The sequence below is a fragment of the Aspergillus brunneoviolaceus genome (assembly GCF_003184695.1).
Source record: "Aspergillus brunneoviolaceus CBS 621.78 unplaced genomic scaffold BO95scaffold_1, whole genome shotgun sequence".
NCBI classification, from domain to species: Eukaryota; Fungi; Ascomycota; class Eurotiomycetes; order Eurotiales; family Aspergillaceae; genus Aspergillus; species Aspergillus brunneoviolaceus.
Window position 1 is genome coordinate 620248 of NW_020290731.1, and position 19552 is coordinate 639799.

The 19552-nt window shown below is 54.3% G+C and overlaps 8 protein-coding genes across 8 annotated transcripts; 1 reads left to right on the forward strand and 7 right to left on the reverse strand.

The window, feature by feature from the left end:
* Positions 1 to 469: 469 nt before the first annotated feature.
* On the reverse strand, positions 470 to 1140 carry BO95DRAFT_326019 (putative secretory component protein shr3; the record flags this gene model as incomplete). The annotated part of the gene is made up of 2 exons (XM_025581849.1): positions 470 to 1020; positions 1095 to 1140. Coding segments are annotated over 2 exons (597 nt in total), but the record flags the coding sequence as incomplete, so codon positions are not given.
* Positions 1141 to 1320: 180 nt separating this feature from the next.
* rim8 (pH response protein PalF) lies at positions 1321 to 4119 on the reverse strand. The gene is made up of 2 exons (XM_025592058.1): positions 3549 to 4119; positions 1321 to 3478 (listed from the first exon to the last, which is right to left on the reverse strand). Exons 1-2 carry the CDS (start codon positions 4011 to 4013, stop codon positions 1676 to 1678), a joined length of 2268 nt encoding a protein of 755 aa, XP_025448058.1. The 5' UTR covers positions 4014 to 4119; the 3' UTR covers positions 1321 to 1675.
* A 1580-nt stretch (positions 4120 to 5699) lies between these two features.
* Positions 5700 to 6762, reverse strand: BO95DRAFT_5643 (putative GAJ protein). Its single transcript, XM_025592060.1, has 2 exons — positions 6605 to 6762; positions 5700 to 6469 (listed from the first exon to the last, which is right to left on the reverse strand). The coding sequence occupies exons 1-2, from the start codon at positions 6605 to 6607 to the stop codon at positions 5729 to 5731; spliced, it is 744 nt and encodes a 247-aa protein (XP_025448059.1). The 5' UTR covers positions 6608 to 6762; the 3' UTR covers positions 5700 to 5728.
* Positions 6763 to 7109: 347 nt separating this feature from the next.
* On the reverse strand, positions 7110 to 8896 carry BO95DRAFT_350054 (hexose transporter protein; the record flags this gene model as incomplete). The annotated part of the gene is made up of 5 exons (XM_025582024.1): positions 7110 to 7384; positions 7447 to 8235; positions 8288 to 8454; positions 8509 to 8714; positions 8780 to 8896. The coding sequence occupies 5 exons, from the start codon at positions 8894 to 8896 to the stop codon at positions 7110 to 7112; spliced, it is 1554 nt and encodes a 517-aa protein (XP_025448060.1).
* A 1037-nt stretch (positions 8897 to 9933) lies between these two features.
* Positions 9934 to 11200, reverse strand: BO95DRAFT_5656 (uncharacterized protein). The gene is made up of 2 exons (XM_025592062.1): positions 10820 to 11200; positions 9934 to 10750 (listed from the first exon to the last, which is right to left on the reverse strand). The coding sequence occupies exons 1-2, from the start codon at positions 10962 to 10964 to the stop codon at positions 10173 to 10175; spliced, it is 723 nt and encodes a 240-aa protein (XP_025448061.1). The 5' UTR covers positions 10965 to 11200; the 3' UTR covers positions 9934 to 10172.
* On the forward strand, positions 11108 to 12814 carry BO95DRAFT_477989 (WD repeat protein; the record flags this gene model as incomplete). The annotated part of the gene is made up of 2 exons (XM_025590012.1): positions 11108 to 11569; positions 11623 to 12814. The coding sequence occupies exons 1-2, from the start codon at positions 11313 to 11315 to the stop codon at positions 12812 to 12814; spliced, it is 1449 nt and encodes a 482-aa protein (XP_025448062.1). The 5' UTR covers positions 11108 to 11312.
* Positions 12815 to 12930: 116 nt separating this feature from the next.
* Positions 12931 to 13940, reverse strand: BO95DRAFT_437710 (uncharacterized protein). Its single transcript, XM_025585339.1, has one exon. The coding sequence runs from the start codon at positions 13543 to 13545 to the stop codon at positions 13123 to 13125; it is 423 nt and encodes a 140-aa protein (XP_025448063.1). The 5' UTR covers positions 13546 to 13940; the 3' UTR covers positions 12931 to 13122.
* A 1046-nt stretch (positions 13941 to 14986) lies between these two features.
* BO95DRAFT_487248 (Zn(II)2Cys6 transcription factor) lies at positions 14987 to 17360 on the reverse strand (the record flags this gene model as incomplete). Its single annotated transcript, XM_025590477.1, has 3 exons — positions 14987 to 16867; positions 16932 to 17132; positions 17210 to 17360. 3 exons carry the CDS (start codon positions 17358 to 17360, stop codon positions 15156 to 15158), a joined length of 2064 nt encoding a protein of 687 aa, XP_025448064.1. The 3' UTR covers positions 14987 to 15155.
* Between the last annotated feature and the right edge of the window lie 2192 nt (positions 17361 to 19552).

The following is a 19552-nucleotide window of genomic DNA, read 5'->3' on the forward strand; positions in this document are numbered from 1 at the left end:
AGAGAGTAACGCAACGGGCTCGACGATTTAGAACCCATACACTTGGGTAGGTGGGCAGATGATAGGTAGACAGGTAGGTAGAATTATCCCATTTAGCATCACAACCTCAAAGCGCTCGAAGACTTTTGAACAGCCATCCATGCAATAGTACCTAGTCCACATGAGCAGTGCAGCGCAGCGCAGCGTTAATAGCTAGCTAGCTCGTATCCGACAACAACAACAACAACAACAGACAACAACAGCAGATCCTCCTCACGTCTTCCCCCTTACCCCGACCACACTCACACACAAGCAACCAATCTCACTAATTCTTCTTCCGCGAGCTCGCCAGCCTCGTCACCCTCCCCGTCGTCGTAGCAGAGGAAGCACCCTGCTGCTGCTGCTCCTCCTCCTCCTTCTCCACAGCCGCATCCTCCTTCACCTCCTTCTCCTTCTCCTTCTCCTTCTTCGAGGAAGAGGAAGAGGAAGAAGCCTTGAAACTCGCCAACTCCTGCGCCTCCTTCCGCTCGGCATACCACTGGCCCGCCTGCAAGACGAGCACCCCCACCAAGACCAGCGCCAGGATCGTGTTGCTCGCCGCGAGAACCTTCAGCGAATCCTCGCGACCGAGGATCTGCCCTTCCTCGGCCGGCGCGTCACTGCCAGCACCAGCACCGGCGGTGGCGGCGGCGGCGGTCGCAGCGAGCAAATCATCGCCGTAGGTACCCGCGCTGACCAGCCGCAGTCCCTTCACGATATTCGCAATGTACACCGTTACGCCGCACATGTACAGGACCAGGCTCGCGCCGTCGAAGAGCATGTTGCTCTCCGAGGGGCGGTAGAGCTTGGTCACGAGGCCGGCCAACCCCAGAAAGATGACGATGTGGAGGATGCGGGGGATGAGGGGCGGGGAGGCGTGCAGGAAGCGGAGGTGGGATTCAAAGTAGTCGAAGTGCGTGGCGGGCGTCGGGGTCGTGGACCAGAGGATCGGGTAGTCGTAGGGGAAGAGGGAAAAGATGATGCCGAGGAAGAAGCTGGTTGCTATGGGTTTTCGTATGTGAGGTCAGTGTCTAGTGTGCTGAAAAGGTGGTGAAGATATTTGGGTTGCTGCTTACGGCACACGATGAGAAAGGTCGCAAAGGACCCGTTGCGGAAAGCCATGACTGCAACCTTGAAGGCTTGAAGTGCTCCGGTGCGAACACTACTTGGAGGAACGGGCTGAAAAGGAGTGGAAACAACAGTGTTCTCCGTCCTGTTTGTGGTGGTGGTTTGATCGCAACAGAAAGCAAGATCAGCCAGGACCGAGGGGAGAGGATGCGAAAGTGCAGTCGCTGCCGGAGGTTGAGAGACAAACCCGGCTTGGGGCTTGGCGCGCCTTCCCCCCCCCCCTAGCTTGTTATGCTTATCAACCACACCAACACTTCCTTATCAATGACTTGGCTTTGTTTTGCTGTTCCTTCGTATCGTCTCTTCCCTCCATATCCCATCCACCCCCCTGGCTGCGATAAGCCAACTTTTTTTAGTCACTATCTCCAGCATGTATGAAATGTATAAATATTTATGAAATATATGAAATGTAATAAATGAATAGAAAGATCACAAAAACTTCAATGGTATCTCCCGGTAGCCCCGCAATGCAATAGACTCAATCAGAGGAAAATGAAACAATGAAAACATGCTCCTGGAGCCAGTTCGCTCATCGCTGATACCGCGGTAAGGACTCGTCGCCATGCGCCATGCCACCCACCAAGTGATGGTCTTCTTCATCATCATGAAAAACCGGCGCCGTGGGTGCGTCACCCGACTCAGCTGGTGCTACATCCAATTCCTCGGGCGCGCTGGCCTGCGCCATCAGTCGCCGTCGCTCCAGCTCTTGTTTATCATCACCCGTCTGCGCCTCGCTGGCAGCCATGGCGCTGCTGCCAGGCACTACCGTCTGCATTGACTCGGCGGAGATGGCCGGGCGCGGGGTGGAATTCTCAATTGGCGAAGGCAGATGATGGTAATCCTGGAGGTGGTCATCTTCCGGTAGCACTGGAGCCGTCGGCATTACCAAGTCCGACGATCCGACTCCTGGGTCATCCTCCAGAGGCTGGCTAGGGAGAAGCATCTGCTCAGCACGCTGTAACCGTGCCTTTTCGTCCATCGGCTCTTCTGACGGAGGAGTAAAAGCCATCTCGCCGAGCGATTGATACGACTGCGGCTCATCCCCATACCCGGGTCCCGGATACTCAGGCCAGTGTGACGGATCATGGGAGTACGCCTGATCTTCAGGATACTCTGTTTCACCGTTGGGCTGCGAATTGGGCTCAGGTGGCCACACTTCTCGCTCGGTGACGGAACTATCCTGCGAGGGCTCATCTGGTCCTGCCGCCACTGATGGCGCAGATTCCGCCGGTTTGACTCCCCGCTGCGAATCTCGCGTGCCAATCACAACTTCAAAAACGACCGCCACAACACCTTTCTCGCGCCGAATTTGGTCCGTGTCCAGGATATTGCCTGACCAGTTGGCTGTGATTGCACTGTTGTTGACATCGGCCGGGTTCAGCACTTGTCCACTGGGCGAATAATTACCACCCGAGGTGACCATATTAAACCGTGGCAGAAACCGGTCGGGAGAAGTGAGCTTCCCCCGAAGATCAACCACAACCTCGACATAGTATCTGAAATTAATCATACTTCCTGGGGTACGCGTGATGGTGGGAAAGGTGTCTTCGGGTACACGGATCGAGGTCTTGATTACGGCCGTCATGGTCACCGGGTCCACTATAAGAGGTGCAAAGGTCTGCGTCAGATCCTTTCGAAAGACCCCCGTGGTGCGACTAGAGCCGAGGGTTAGCCCTCCCAGACCCGTCCGAGAGCGTGGATAGTAGTCCTCATAGACGGGTTTCTTTCCGTCCGGTTTGCCCATAGGAATTGCCGGATGCAAATCGATCCGTCCCTGGCGGTAGAGGGTTACAATTATACCATGCGCGCTGCGCACTTGTTTGCAATGGTTGATGGTTACCATGATAGGTAATGTATCTCCTGGCAGCACGCCCGCGCGCAAAACTTCGGCCTTCGCGGTGATGATTCCGTCCGTGACCGATGGGGTAATGCTACGAGCCTCACTATTGCGCATTCCGGTGCTGGTCGACGAGCTTGGATCGCTGGGAACTCGAAAGCTCTGGCTGCTGTTGCTCGGTCGACTGGAGGAGCTGACGTTGCTGGGTGCTGGACTGAGCGGCGGGCGATTGTCGGTCGAGTTCTCGCCATTTTCCGGGGAATCGAGCGACTGCGTATCGGGCGCGTCAGATCCTGCTGACTTGGCCTTCGCTTTGGACTTGGCGCGTCGAGAGATTGGTTCGAGGGTGACAATTCGAGGTTTGGGGCGAGGAAAGGGGGCAATATCGATGTTTTCCAACACGGTGACGCGTCGTCGGCAGGTAGAAGTCGGGTTAATCGTGGTCGGCTTGGTTAGGGTGGACGTAAGCATATAGGAGATGGTCCCTCGTTCGAACTGCGTCCGAGTCATGATATCAGCACCGGCCACTTTCAGCAGGCAGTTTAGGTTGTCGCAAGGCTCTTACATTGATGCTACTGGGTAGCGCATACGGTGGGAAAGACATCTCGAAGCGGAACTTGTAGACACCCTCCTTGAGACGACCCTCCCCGCACAGGACGACCTCATCCTCAAACAAGGTTGACAAGCCATTTCCCAAATATTCCGCCCCTCGACGCCCGCGTCCGGGACCCAGAAAGCCCAACTCCGGTGATGATTCCCCCGTCGGGACGGTGTTCTTGTAGACTTTGACATAGCCATGCAGACAAACGACGAGATGTGTGATGCGAACGGGCCGAACAACGGTTAGCACGACCGTGCCGGTGATGGTGTCACCGGGGAAGTAGGAGCGCCAGGGATCGTCAGGCTCAATGTAGAAGTCGGTGATGCTGCGATTTCGAGGGCCGAGTTGGGAGCGGAATTTGGCTAGGAGGGAGGAGCTATTCCGACGGAGCGTCGAGGAAGGTCGAGAAGGGAGAGGGTTGACGGACATGACACACAGCCACTACGTCGCCCAATCCATACAAATGGCGAGCGAGATGAGGTGGCTGGCAAGCGGCGAACACAATGGACGTAGAAGAATCCAGCGCAGTCAATTGAGGGCGAGCAAGAGGACAGGGAGAGTGCCGAGCCAGAGAGGGAGCAAGGAGGGGAAGGGAGGGGTGGGAATCAAGAGTAGCCTCTCAGCGCAGCGTACTGCCGTCGAATGACGAAAGCCGTCGTTGATTCAAGGTCGACGAGGCAGCAAGGGGCGGGTAACGTGAGGAAGGATGACAACTTAGAGAATAAGTCCCGACCAGAAAGGAAGATGGGGATGCGATCGAGACAGAAGAGAAATTCTCCGTTCCTAGCATCAAATCAAGCAGGCAAGCAGGCAAGCAGGTCAGCAAGCAGTCAATCCCCCGGCAGGTCCGGCCCGATCTGGCCGTCGGGCGCGAAGGCAGTCAGCAATAACCACCAGGTTCTTTCAACCTCTGTAGTTAACGCAGCTGGAGAAATTGACTGGATGGCGCGCAATTTATGAGAGGTTGCGTCGCTTCAGCCTAAGTTGTAAAATCACGCAGAGGACTGAAAGGCGCGTGGGGAAGAATCCCCAATCCGGGGTGGGGAGGGGAAGACGTGTTCGGGAAGGACCTTTCTTGTCCGACCGTCAGGAAACTTAGCAAAGGCTAGCTAAGCAGAAAGAGGCAATAGAAAGAAGGAAAGAAGGAAAGAAGGGGAAGAATGAAGAGAAGAATTATCCGGGGGGAGGGAAGGGGAGGGGAGAAGAGAGAATTGTCAGGGATTAAGAGTCGGGCTGACTGGTCCGCATCATTTCTTCGGGATGGATGGAAATGCGAATGAGAGGAGCGAGACACAGAGAGGAAGAGAAGAGAGACAGGTAGAGGAAATTAGAGGGACTAGTAGAGGGAGAAAGAGAGCGAGAGAGCGAGAGTGGAGCTCAAGTGGGAGAAATGACAAGATGAGATGGATGGATGGATGGATGGATGGATGCTAGAAAAGCCCCCCTTAGGCTAGGATGACTAGACTTGACTAGTAGTAGCAGTAGGTCCGAACCCAAAGGGCGTTTTTGGACCGTGGAGGGCCAAAGCTTAAGTGGAAAATAGTGGGAGGGGGGAAAGAGGAGATGCAGGTAGTTGATGCAGGTGATAGAGAAGAGAGTGAGGGAGGGAAGAGGAGGGGTAGAAGAAGAATAAAATTAGGGGGGGAAAAGGATTAAGATAGAGGAAAATAGAAGACAGAAAATGGATTGCAATAGAAGGGAAACAAAAAAGGAGGATGAAGATGAATGTAGTCTAGAAATATTGTAGTGAGCGAAGTGAGTTGAGTGAGTGGAAGGTCGACCCCCCGGGGGTATGAATTGGGATGGGATGAGATGGAATCGGGGAGTGGGTTTGAGTGCGAGACAGAGACAGACAGACGGGGAGGGGGGGGAAGGGAAAAGAGGAGAATCGACCACGGTAAGTGCAGATAAGCAAGAGGAGGCGAGACAGTCAAGCTTCTCTTGGGCCGTTCGTGGCTCGGCAGTTTCCACTCACTCACTGCTCGGCTGGAGCTGGAGCAGCCTGGACTGGAGCACCACTAATTACTGTACATGCCCTGATTTTCTCCATCTTATAAATCAACAACAACAACGACAACAACAACAACACTGAGTAACTTACACTAACTACAGTACAATCATCATCATCACCATCCCCCTCACCCTCACTCAAAGATCTCCCGCAACCCCTCCCCCTCCACATACTCCTCCTCCCCATAACATTCGCGCTGCAGCGCCCGCAACACCTCCCGATCCCCGCCGGTCAGCCGATCGACAAACCCTTCCAGCACATAAATATTCTCCGTCCACATCAGCGCCTGACGCCGAAACTCCTCCGTCTCCTCCACCACGCACGACAAGCTTTTCTCCTCAACAACACCACCACCACCACCACCACTGGATCCCGAAACCGCCGTCACCTTCCCCTGCAGATGACGAATCTCCTCCTGCAACTCCACTTTCCGTAGCATTAGCCGCTCCCTCTCCTGTTCCCTATCATACCCAATACCACCACCACCACCACCACCCGCCTCCCTCACCCTCACCCTCTCATCCTCCACCCTCTCCCTCTCCTCCGCAGCCTTCCTCTCCCTCACCAACGCCTCCAACTCACTCACCTCCTTCCCCACCAGCTCCACCTCCGATTGCACCGCACGCAACCGGCTCTCGCGCTCGCGCTTCGCCTCCCCCGCGAAACACCAGTACCAGTTCAAACTCCCGATCTTCTCCATGCGAATCTCATTCTCGTCCGCCAGCTCCTGCAGGAACTCCTTCACTTGGATCGCGTTGATCGAGGCCACCGCCGGCAGGGACTTCTCGAGGTCCTTCAGCGTGTGGCAGGTGCCGCTGGCGCGGAGGTGCGAGACGATCAGTGCCTGTTTGGCGCTTTTGGTGAGTTTTGGGGGCTTGAGTTTCGGGATTAGCTGGGCTGTCGGTAGCGAATTGTGTAGGAGAGGAGGGGGGGGGGGGGGTCAAGGTAAGTGAGGTGTAGTGTGAGGTGCTAGTCGGGGTGGGTGGACCCCCACTCCCAGTCGGCTTACCATGATTGCTAATCGCAAGACTTGTTTGTGAAGACGTAGACGTAGTCGTAGTCGTAGTCTTGTGGATCTGAGTCAAATAATGGCAGTTGCTGGTTTGTTTGTGTGGGATCAGCACTTTGGAGACCAGAATGGTGATTGTGATTGTGAAGGGTGAAAAGGTGCTGTAGTGGTGGTGGTGTGCCATTTTGCTGTAATTTACCAGGTACGGCAGGTACTCACACAGTGAGCTCATCCTCAACTGGATGGACCATCAACCAGGCACGATGTGTGCCTGAGGCTGGAGAGAACAACAGTCTTTGGTGGAACAAGATGGATGGTCCGTACTGGCCAATCTACCTTAACTTACTGCCTACGCCGCACGAAAGAAGACAATCTCACGCATGCCGAATTGGCACTAGGACTTTTTCAAGGTTAGAAGACCTATCAGCCCTATTGAGACAGTACTCAAAGTAGACAACCTATCAAGTTCATGTTGACGCCTGCCACCCATGCACCCCTCCCCCGATCAGACATGCACCTCCCGGACAAAGCCCCCCTCCTTGGAAGTCTCCTCAATGTGGTGAATCTCATTACCCCCCTTTCCGACTCCGGCCACTCCTCCCACCACCGCCTGGTCGCCATCGAAGTGCTTCGCGATCTCCTCAAGGGGGGTGTTACGGGTCTCAATGTAGAAAAACCAGACGACCGTCAACTCGACCCCGAGCCAGACGCAGTAGAAGATGTAGTACTTCCAGCCCAGGTTGTCCAAGGCAATGGGGTTGATGTATTGGTTGAAGAAGACTAGATTGGAGTTAGTGTTGGTCCTTATCATTGGCCTTCCGGAAAGAAAAAGAAAAACTCACGTGCAGCATCGATGCAGAACCACATCACTGTCATGCCCTTAGCACGGATACTGTAGGGAAGAATCTCCACCGTGTAGCCAACCAGTAGGCCAGACCAGGCGACATTGTAAAAGACATAGTAGATGTAGATCATCGCCACGACGGCGTTGGCAGCCCCGTGGTTATGAGCAATCTCATACCGCGCCGAGCAAATGGTCCAGATGATAAATGCGACCAACATGCCACTCGTGGAGATCAGGAAAAGCCGGCGCCGGCCGACCTTGTCCACAACAAAGCACATCGAGAGAGCGACGATGAAGTTCAAGATCTGGAGGCAGCCGTTGATCAGGTTCTGCTCGACGGACTTGGTATATCCGATGGAGGTCAGGATCTTCGCAATGTAGTACGAGACCAATCCGTTGCCGGACCACTGCGAGAAGAGGCCCGCAGTGATCAAGATGATTACGCGGTGACGGTTTCCTTTGGTCCGGATCAATTCCATCCAGCTGTTGCTTTCGTACTCCTTCTCCAGTCGGATGGTCTCCTTGATCTCGTGCATCTCCAGCTGGACGACTTCGTCCTCCTGGTTGCCGTTGGCATGGCAGTCCGCCAGGACCTTCAGGGCCTGCTCATGTTTGCCCTTGTAGATCAGGAACCGGGGAGACTCCGGGACAAACCAGATGAAGAGGATCTGCAGGATGGATGGAGCAGCCTGGACGATCGTGGGTGCCCGCCAGGACCAGTTGTTTTGAATGTTGTTCGTGCCGAAGGTGAGCCACGCGGCAATAATGGCGCCCACGTACCATGTCGCTAAGACAGGAATCAGTATTGAACGGACAATCAACATAGTATCAGAACCTACTGTTGTAGATCGTGGTAAAAACGGCACGATGTTGCGTATGTACAAGCTCCGTGATCAGTAAGGGTGAAGCACCATGCGCGATGGCGACTCCGAACCCGATCAAGAACCGGGCTGCCAGGAACATGCCATAGTTGGCACTGACGGCCTGCAAGACGACGCCCAAGATCCTGACCACACAATGAGCATAGCACAGAGTCGGAACAGTAGCTTGAGACACTCACATGATGAGGCAGCCGATGAGAACTCCCATCCGCCGGCCGAGGTAATCCGCTGTATAGGGCACCGCAGGCAGCGCCGCCAATGAGCCCAGGGACATGATCGCACTCAGGATGCCAAGCTTTGAGCCACCAGGGTTATGGAAGTAGTCTTTCCAGTAGTACAGGGTCTGAAGACCATTCATCATCGACCCATCGTAGCCGTTCGTTGCCTGAGACCCTGTCAGTAATGTGTCATGCATCGGGAAACCCTCGCCGGCCAAGTGTATGCACATACGGAAGTCAATACGACAAACATGAGGCAAATGTACGTTTTCCTCATGCCAGGATCCTTGTACCATGTCACTCGGGGAAAATGCTGGCCAGCGAGCTCGAAGGTCCCGGAAGAACCCATGGTGACCGTTCAATGCGTAAATCCAGAGGCGTGGGAAAGGTACTGTAGGACACTCAGCCAGTTTTCTGCATCAGAGTTCCAGAGAAAGAGGACATCCTTGAGGCGCGGGGACAGGCTTAAAATCTAGTGTCTGCCAGCTTTACCATCCGGCTATTTGGCATACGAGGAACATGCAGAATGTCCACCGGTCTAGGAGAGCTCGCGAGCTCGCGGCTAAACCTAGGTAACGCCTAAACAGATGCAGTCGCCTGCGAATAGCTACACGGGGGAAGAATCAGGGCCTGGCTCTAACATTATCCAAAGGGAACGACGGCCTAGTCCCAAAGTCCGGTCTGGCAGTGAGCCAAAACTGAAGGTTGGGCCGGGCCGAGAGCCTAGGCATGTTTAGAAGATGCTAGCTAGACGAGTCGACCACGGCCAACCACCCTGATTCACAGACTGGAGATGTGATCTTGATTTAGGCTAAACATTGAGCATGGAGCTGGTGCCAGGGAGAGGCCCACCACGATCATCCCACCGAAATCTGGGGATGCGGTCCGGGGTGCAGAGAGTGGAGGGTCTAGTTTCATCGACCCAAGCGTAAACGAGTGTCTAGTCCACAAGTCGCAATGGCCAAGACCTTGGCCTGCGCCTCCCGGGACGGATTTGACATTGCGTTACAGTTCCCGATGATGGGCGCGACTGGAGACTGGTTGGCCACGTTGGACGAGCCCGAGCTAAATTAAAACCCTCGCTGGAGGCGTAAGAGCTAGGCGAGTGATACGCTGGCCACTTTCCACAAGCAACGGATAATATCATGCGCTCTCAGCTGATGGGGTGAGGTGGTCACTTGACACATGCCACTGCGTGCTGACAGTGTTCCGTCTGTGGCTGTTTCCAAATTACCCAACTCGTGTTGTTGGCTATTAAGCATCTATAGGTAAAGTGGTTCATGGGTAGTTGAACCGTGCCTCGGCCATTGACCTGGATTCATGAGTTTGGGGCTGTGGTTCAAGTCATGCGAAAAGAGTTTCAGGTGGCGATACAAACATTCTTTTACATGACCTGGGGCTTGACCCTGCATACCGTCTAGGCCATGAACGCAAGGACAGGGTGCATTCGGCGGTGGGGATGCGCCACGCGGTATATGCAGTGTATCTTAGCTCGAATTGGCTGGCAGTATAGGTTTCCTTAACCAAGTAGAATGCCCCCTCAAGTATGCTGAGTTGCCTCTCCGCTGACGAACCTCCAATCAGCAGGAAGGGGGGAGAGATCGGTTCGATCACAACCTCAGACCTCATAGTAGGTCATCAAGCTCGGTGTCCATATCGCTCGTCCAAGCCTTCCGAGCCAATTTGCGCTTCTTCTGTCGCTTTAAGGGAGCCTTTATCTCGTCACCCGAGCTGGCCATCATACTATTCTGTGTATTCGCCCGTTTGCGATCTACGCGCCGGCCCGATTGCGAAGGCAGCCGATCCTCGTCGGTAGAAATTTCCTCCCCTTCGACGAAGACCAGGTCGCCCGTCTCACCCAGCGACTCTTTGGCCATCTCCTCCAACAGTATCCCCATTGCGATTAATGCGGTTTCGTCCATACTGTGGTGGTCGTCCTGGCCGCGGTCAATGGTCGCGTGATCGTAGAAATCGGCCGAGTAGGCATGTACAGCTTCTAGCAACTCGGACGAGGGAAGCTGACGGTCGGCTGGGAGGGATTCATGGGCGAAATAGAAGTCGTTTTCCTCGTAGCGAATGGGCGCATTCTGCCGACGGAAAAGCACCTCTTCAGGGCGAACCGAACGCCTGCTCGACGAGGCTGTGTCGCGGTTCTTGGAGGCATACGGCACGGCGGGTAGAAAACCATGCGCGTTAATCCGGCCTTGACATTCGGATCGTCAGATTGCACTGGCTGTGATTAAGAGTGTATGATAGAGAACGCCTGACTCACCTGCTACGGCATCGTAAACTGTTGCCAATCGTCGCTGTTTGGTCACCTCCGCCTCATCCTGTCGGTCATCCTCCGGCTCGTCTCCGAGGTCGGGCGGCTTGACAAAGGAATTCTGGCTGAGCGCCAGAGATCTACCGTGCGACATAGCGATAGCCGTCGGTGCAGGACAAGCTCGACATGTGCGAGAGCATCAGGAAAGTTGCCGCGCCACTGGAAGATGGGGGCCGTGCCTCGCTGCTGAGATTAGAGACCGGGGACCGTCTGGATCCTGCCAGGATAGATTGTGTCTCTGATTTTGGTTTGGTTTGCGACAGTCGGACCCGGGCCAGAGCGGGGAGAATCACGTCTTTCCACTTTAGGACAGCTTCCCGGTTCAACATTCTTCCGTCCCCGCAGCCGAGGGAGGCACTCCTCCATCAGCGCAAGCTGTGATGAACGTCACCTCACAAGACCTAATAACTATAATCTGAATGCGATATATCCCGATGAATGAATGAATTCTTACATCCTCAACAGGACTCTGGGGTCCATTCATCCATCCACGTTTCATGTCGCGCAGACAACTCGCCTTGTCCTAAACCTTGAGCCGGCGCCCGGTATACGCTTCTCCAGTCAGCACAATACTCAATTGGCGCATGGTCGATCCCAAGAGATTCCAGATGGGTCCTTGGACTTGGGCTTAGAAGAAGAGACGTTTGCTCATCGAGCCGGAGTCAAAGTACTTGCCATTGATCACAATGAAGGCAGATTGTACGCCCCCTCTCGTCCCCAGTTGCAAGTCTTCATACTGAAGGCTATCTCAGCATGGTCTCCGGCGGCGCAGACCCGTCCATTCACCTATGGGATCTGGAGTCCCGCGGATCCGAGCTGAATCATGTCCATCGCTCGGTGGCATCGGTCAATAAGGCGTCGCATGAGGATGCGCACACGCATGCAATCACCTCCATCTCGATCTACCCCTTCGATCCGACGCCGTCGACCATCCTGACCACCTCGCACGATGGCACGCTCAAGCTCTCCGCACTGTCCCCTGAGGCCATCATCCCCGTGCACACGTTCCGCCTCGACTGCACGCCATACACCCACGCCATGTCCTCGCACCCGGGCGCCCCGCTCCTCATCGCCGTGGGCACCTCCGAGAAAGCCGTGCGCCTGCTGGACCTGCGCTCGGGGCTATCAACGCACGGCCTGCCCGGCCACGAATCCGCGGTGCTCTCCGTCGCGTGGGCGCCGCACCAGCCGCATATTCTGGCGACGGCCTCCACGGATAACCGGGTGATCCTCTTCGACATCCGCCGCGGCGGGCACAACTCCGCCATCGCGGCGCTGCACATGGACGACGCGGTGGGCCTCGTGCGTGCCCCCACCACCGCCCCGCCCTCCTACCAACCGCGGCCGGCCTTCTCGCCGCACGTGCGCGCGCACAACGGGGCCGTCACGGGCGTCCGGTGGACGTCGACCGGCTCGCACCTCGTCACCGCCGGGCAGGACGCCCGGATCCGCGTCTGGGACGCGGGCACCGGGGCGAACACGCTGGTGCACTTCGGGCCCCGCGTGCGCAACAGCGTCTCCTCCCACCTGGCAGAGCGGGCGCCGCTCGTCGTCCCGCGGGGTCTCATGGCGGCCGGGCAGGAGACGCTCCTATGGCCGAATTTCAACGAGCACGACGACCGCGGCGAGATCTACATGTTCGAGCTCCGCGAAGGAGCGTACATCAAACGGCTCCGGGTGCCCGGACTGGCGACCACCGGACCGCAATTTCGTGGCCGGTCGACCGCATTGAGCGCCGCACGGATCAACTCGCTTGCCTGGCGCGGCAACGGGGCATCCGGCGAGGGGATCGAGATGTTCTCCGCTCACGGCGACGGCACCATCCGCGGCTGGGTGTCGAGGGAGCCCGAAGGGGAACCGGACGAGGCCGAGGAGGCCGAGCGAGCCGACCGCAAACGCAAACGCGATGTGCTGAACGAGATCTACCGTGGCTTTATCGGTTGATCGTGCTGGTATACACACATATATACCAATGTAGCATACGCAGATACATCCACATGAATATACATGCTCATTTATATTCAACTACAGCGGATGGAATTGATCATGACCATATCATGCGATTCTCATTATACAACAATCAAGGCCCGTCCAAAACCCAGGCCGGTCAACCTTCAAAAAAGATCTATAATACATTTGATTCCATCCAAAATATCGTTATCCATCATGCAAAGTCGCATACCAGCCGCGACTCAATCATCCCATCCCAAAAAGAAGTCGTCATCACACAAGACAAAAACGATCAACACCATTTACTCGTTCCGAATCTGATGCTCCCCGGCCGCGTCATCCTCCTCGGCCGCGAAGCGGTCAAAGGCCCCGCGGTTCATGTTCCGGTGCTTCAGGTCGCGGCCGTGGCCCTTGGCGCCCGGGTGCTGGTTGCCGATGAAGGTGCGCTTGGACTCGCCCTCGGCGGGGAAGGAGTTGCCGGTGCCGGTCAGGACCTCGCCGGTGGCGCCCATGTCGCGGGCGCTGCGCGGCATGTCGGTGGCGTTGTCCGCGGCGAAGGCGGAGGAGGGCTGGGCGACGCCGTAGTTATCGAAGCCGCCGTGCTCGGCCCGCTGGTCCGGGCGCGGCACGGACGGGATGGTGTTCTGGAGGCCGGCGTCGTTGGGGATCGAGGTGCCCGTCGGGGCCATGTCCTCGAGTCTGCCGCCGCGGTGAGGAGAAGACATTATGGTGGTGGTGGTGGTGGTGGTTGTTTGGGATATGTGAGGTAGGACAAAAAAGTTCGGTTGATTTGTGGTGGAAATGGTTTTCGTTTGAAGTTATGTAGAGTTATTGGCTTTGAATCTGGTCAGTCGTGCAATTTCGCGAGGGTTTATATACATGTAGTCGATTGCAAGCAAAGGTGGGTGGTTCAATCTGATGTCACTTTTTTCGCCCTCCAGCTTGGGTCAATGATGAAGCTATGATATCAGATCCCCATGCAGTCGATCACCTTACTCATATTTTCGGTGTTTCGACCTGCATTCAATTTGATTCCCAATGCCCATAAAAGTGGAGGTTATGATGAAATACTTTCGCTCGGAACATGAAATGGTCGAGTCCATGATTTGGTATGTCCACAGTCGTGGACGTGGACAGTCGAGATTCTAGAATCGACTCTGAGTTTGTATGGATGGTTGGGGTTAAAGTTAGGCCGCGGTTGCCGCCTTCCACCTGGTCTACTGCTACATTGTGATCATTGAACTACACTCACTGAACAGCCCTTATGATTTTTGAGAACGAATTGCTGTGACAACTTGGTTCAAGAAGCATCGCCATGGCCTCAACGCCTTTCAAATTCCTCGACTTCTCCAATATCGCCGTGGGTTGTATCGCTGATGTCATGGTTGGAACTGACTAAGCCAGCCGACCCCTTCACGGTCGAGATGCGATGCGATGCGTTCATTTTGCCACGGATGAAATCTGCTAGCTCCAATGAGAAGAGACTGGCTGGAGCACACTGTGCCTGGCAATGATCCATGACTGAAGAGCTCTTGTTCAAGTATGAAGGTGGTGCTTTTAGGAGCTCATTAGCTGTAGCTAATGGTGTAGAATTACATATTCTAGAATTTTAATCAAATGCTATACCGGGCCCGAATGTCATACTTCAATATACAACTAAAGCAATCGACAAAGTCCACATAGTAATAGGAAGGCAACGATCAGGGATATATGATCAAGGGGGAAAGGTGAGAGAGCATGCAGTCAATAAATCATACCAAACGTAAGCGCATCAAATTGAAGATATGGGTTTTTGGGGTCTGTAGCGAAGAGATACAGTCCCTGGTGTAATCAATCATCATAAGCAAAGCCAAACACGTAAAAGCAACTCCAGTAACTCCCGGCCCGGGGTATGGGGGTATGACTGTCTGCGTCCTCGCAGTTATCGCCGCTCGTTCAATGCTGCCGCCAAGAAATGAAAATCGCTCGTCATTGTTGTCCGGCCCAGCGGTCAACATGATGGTGGTATATGTAAAAGTCAAATGACTGTATAAAACAAAGATCCGATGAATAGATCAAGGCAAACAATGTAATGTCTAGGGGGTATCTGGACTTTTTCCTGAAATGTGCAGATAGGTAATGAGGCGTAGAATGCCGATAGCCAGCTCGTGCATCCGGTTTTCCTCAAGCAATTAAGTGCTCGCTCTTCTCTCAGGTCCGTGGGCCAAGTTTATCGGATTCTTCGGGTCGGTAGTATTCTCAAGCCCGCTTGAGTAAAGATCCCTTCAAGGGTATAGAATAGAATGCAACGAGCCGCGATCCCGTCGCAGAAGAATGAGAACCCTAATTAGTAATTTTAGAGAAGCAGATAATCCCAGCCATTTTGCTGCATCACTTCCCGCCAGTGGATGAACGGTTTCTTCACTTCCTCTGTATCCCAGTGTGCAGGACTTTCCTTCGGGGACTCAGACTTTTCGCGCTTGATGGGGCTGCTGCCGTTCGCTGAAGACGAGGGGCTAGCATCCTGGCTCGGTAGAGGCTCGATAGGCTCGTCTGACACCCGCCACACTTCTTTTAGAACTCGGTACATGCGGCCAAAGCTGCCCAAGTCTGCGTGGTCACCAAGAGCCGCGGCGCGGTCGGCGAGAACGTTGCGGAAAGAGCTGTTCGGCGCGGAAAATGTCCCTGTGATAAGCAGAGGCCAGACCAGCGAACGATCGAATCCTTCTGGTCCAGATGGAATGTACTGAATAGCATTGGCAACCGCTGCTACCAGATTGACGTTACTTGGTTGGTGACGGTCAAATCCAGGAACCAGACTGCAGAGGTAGATCCTGGCTGCAAGTCGGAAAATCGCCGTGATGTTGTTGGTCAGGACCGTTGGGGAGAAAGCTCCATTAGGCAGGTACGGGCTCTCCAAGGGCTGGTTTGGCGATTCCGTGAATTCCAATTGCTGCCCCAGGGCGGAAACGTGAGAACAGACCGCCAGGTCATCGATCCTTCCCTCCTTTTTCAATGCCTCCAAGCAAGTAATCTCCGAAATCAAGTACATGACGCGATCATCGCAGCCCATGAGTTCACGTAGACCCAACGATGTTCCACTCAGGTGCTTGGAGCGATAAGTATGTGCGAACTCGGGCGTCTTTCCATGCATGGTAGAGCCTAGGATATCGATCCAAGAAGCCAATGTCATGGTGAATGGAGGCGGCATGTATGGGTTCCCGCAGGGAGGTACAGGCGACGATAGGCCCAGTCGGTTCACTAAGTTGGATGCGGCTTGAAAGTGATCGAACCATGGGATATCCGGGAGATAATCGTCCGCGGGACCCACGGAACAATGGAAGAAGATCATGGCAAGAGTTGCATCGAGAATCTCTTCGTGGTTAGTATCCTCTCCAAGAGCCAAGCAGAGCTGTGAAACTGCCTCGAAACGGTTGCGCATGATATCATGGTCAATCTGCTCTCCAACAATACCTTCTGTCGTCTTCCTGTGAATAGCGGCCACACTCAAGCAGCAGTGAAGGTAGCACTTGTTAGTTTCCAAAGCCTGAAGAATCGCTTGAGCTCGCACATGTCCGCGTTGGTGAGCTTCCAGCACAGGAAAGATAATGCGTAGAACATTGTAGATAAAGTGATCGAGAAGCGGGCGGTCATGATCACTGACGGGTATGCTTGACTGCAGGATCGCGTATGTCTGTCCGATAGTTTGCTCGCAGAGTGCTGGATCGAGTCCCGGAAGCGTGGGAACTTGCGCGAAATACTCATCCTGGAACCAATCTTCTCCGGGGAAGGTGGGCAGGGGAGCGTTCAGCTGGGGAGGAGCAAATGTGCTGAATGTCGAGCTGCAAGAATCGTGGCGTAGTGGGACGTCGTTAATGAATGTCTGTCGCTCCGTCTTGACGTCGATTTCGTAAGGATGTGGCAGTCCATATATATTCTGAGTGAAGGCCGGAGTAGGCAGATGAGATGCGAAGATATCATACTGCTCGGGATACGCAGGTCGACTAAGCTCGTATTCTGGAGATGTTGGTGACGGAACGGCCATACTGCGGTTGCGGGCCGAGGGATCTATGACACACCAAGGCTGGTCAGATGGCTATACCTTGATGCGTTCCACAGAAACACTACCCACCAGTCAAAGCACCATTGCGCTCGTTCATCTTTGTTTGCTTGATCTTGTTCTTGATGCGCTCCTTTTGAATCCTCCTCTGCTCGGCATTGCCCCACCAAACAGGACGTTTGTATTCGCATTTGACACAGAGGTTGATACAGGCGCTACATGATGGGTGCTTCTCGTCACACTTCTTCCGGCGTAGGCGGCATGTGAAGCAGCCTGAGTGAGAAGCACTGTTGTTAGCCAGACCTTCGAGACACCTAGTACTCTGAAGGTACATGTCAGTGGCAACGTACCGGACCGTGAGCGTTTATGTAGCTTCATTGGAACCTTGTCCGTCGTTCTTGTCGATGTACCCTCACTACTAGAAGACGGCTGAGAAAGGTCTTCAGCTTTGATTGGAATCATTGTGGTAGGTGAGGACTTCTTCTTTGATGGAACGGGCATGGTTGATCTTGTATCGTGGCGCACGGTAGGGGACTCGAAAAGGACAGGACACAGGCGCGTGGCGAGTGATTGCTGGGATATGCGGGCTATTAAGGGCAAGACTGGACCAGCAGCCTTTGGTGTCTAAGTGGGGTATTAGAGAACGAAAGGCGCAGGCTGCAAAGGACGAAGCGGCTAAGAGATAATGCTGGGAGACAGTGGTCCACAATCAAAGTTGATATGATCGGTGGGCATGAAGGAAGCTTTAAAGATGAAAGTAGGAGGTCGATCTCGGATGAAGCAGGTCATGATGTTTCTATTTTAGAATCGATTCCGAGCAACCGACAGGGCCGTGAGCACTGAGCACTGAGCACACACACACACACACACATACACATGCACATATCGGGGAAATTGCGGTGGTGGGAGTAGAAGCCATAGATTGGGTGGGGAAGGAGGGAAAGGATGATCGTAGCCAGACCATGCACGGACAGGGAACCGGCCACCAGGCGCTCCAAGGCTAATTTTGGATCATTTTGCAAGATACTACACTTCTGGCCATTAACTTGGCGCCCATGGCCGCCCTCTGCACGACTGATTGGATCACGCACGCTGTCAATCTTGCCATGGAGGCAATCTGTTGAACGCTGCTTGTGCCAGGTTAGTTTTATCCTGGTGTCGGATTCATGTCCTACGAACAGACACCCTCGTCCCACGTACCCTCTCAAACCGGCGAGACGAGTGTAACATGATCAGAGTATTCCTTTCGGGGAACCTCCTTCACTACAGAGCGATATAGCATTTGGTGCTATGGAGAAGACTTTCTCACGGTTTTCGACTCGAGGAAAAAGCGTGGCGACCAACAAGCGGCACGCCGCACAATTCCGATTGCCCTCCATCGATACCCATAAGACGCATTCGCGATGCGCCAATGGCAGGGTCATCTGCAGGCTGGATTCAGTGACCTGACGATGTCAACGTGAAAGGAGTGAGATTTACCCGAATGGGAAAATGCATTGGTGAGAATCAAAGGATACCTACGTCTGTAGCCGTTGATAGCGCGGGGACATCCCAATGCCAACCAACTAATTGAATTGCCCCCTCTTCTCTTCTCGCGAGAAAATTCCCACTAGAGACAGACCAGGAATGAGAGCCCTGCCTCGCGCACAAGGGTCTCGAGCACCTTGAACCAATCAGAATACAGATTGGTGGCCATGTCTGGTCGTCTCTTGTAGTACTCAGTACTCAGTACCTATCTGATAGGCCCGCGGCAGTTGGCAGAAGGGATGAATTTGGCAGGTTTGCGGGGAGAGGGGAGATTTGATCAATAATTCATCAAGAGGCTGCCATCGAGTTGAGCACCTACAGTAGTGGAAGCGCTACCTTTGGAGCTAATTTAGCGTGCTGAGCCAAGCTTCCTGAATTTGGGAGACAATTGGTTGACATCTTCCTGGGTCTTGACAGAGCGGGACAGCCGCAACCAACCGTGCGTGGGTGGGTCGGGCCTTTGATGCCCCGTGCAACCAGAGGAAGACCAAGGGAAGTTGGCGCCAAGGTGTGATAAGATGGGCGCTAGCCTCTCAATCCCGACCAAGTCCCTGACAGGAGGGAGGGAGGAAAGGGAGCGCTGAGGGGGTGACGGGGTTCACGAGCTGCTGAGCTGACTCGTCCTCCTCCTTAATTAGTATCAATTACCCGCCCGCACCGACTTCAATTGCCTAGATTATCTTTTGGTCTTCCGTAATTAGTATACTTCACAAGGCTTTCAGCAGATCTGATAGGCCCACACAGATGGTCTTATCCGCATTGACCACTAAAGCCGTGCGTTCTCATGATCTGATCCTGAGGAAGATCGAGCCGTGAGAATTCCCAGGTGGGGAAAAAGATGACTGGGGGAAGCTAAAGGCATTTTTGACTTTAGCTGTTCTGCAACCAAGGTGTCCCAGTCACACCTCCTCTCTGGCACTCAATCACTTATCTGGATGGCTGTACCGGTTCCGAACCACCTTCTGGCGGATCGTTGCCCGTGACTCATGTACTTACTGCACCGTACATATGCCTGATCAATATTTTCAATTGTACTGTCTCAGCTAGTCTTGCTTATTGTTAATTGAAACAGATGTCTTGGGATCAATACCATTGATTCTGCAGTCGAAACAACGTTGGTTCTGGGCCTGACAAAAGTCGGTGGCCATCACAATCCCGGAAGCGAG

Coding starts and splice junctions, on each gene's coding strand:
- BO95DRAFT_5656 (XM_025592062.1), bottom strand. CDS start 10,964: ATGTCGCACGGTAGATCTCTGGCGCTCAGCCAGAATTCCTTTGTCAAG. Junction 10,751..10,819: donor AGTTTACGATGCCGTAGCAG/GTGAGTCAGGCG, acceptor CCGAATGTCAAG/GCCGGATTAACGCGCATGGT.
- BO95DRAFT_437710 (XM_025585339.1), bottom strand. CDS start 13,545: ATGTCTTCTCCTCACCGCGGCGGCAGACTCGAGGACATGGCCCCGACG.
- rim8 (XM_025592058.1), bottom strand. CDS start 4,013: ATGTCCGTCAACCCTCTCCCTTCTCGACCTTCCTCGACGCTCCGTCGG. Junction 3,479..3,548: donor CGCTACCCAGTAGCATCAAT/GTAAGAGCCTTG, acceptor ACTCGGACGCAG/TTCGAACGAGGGACCATCTC.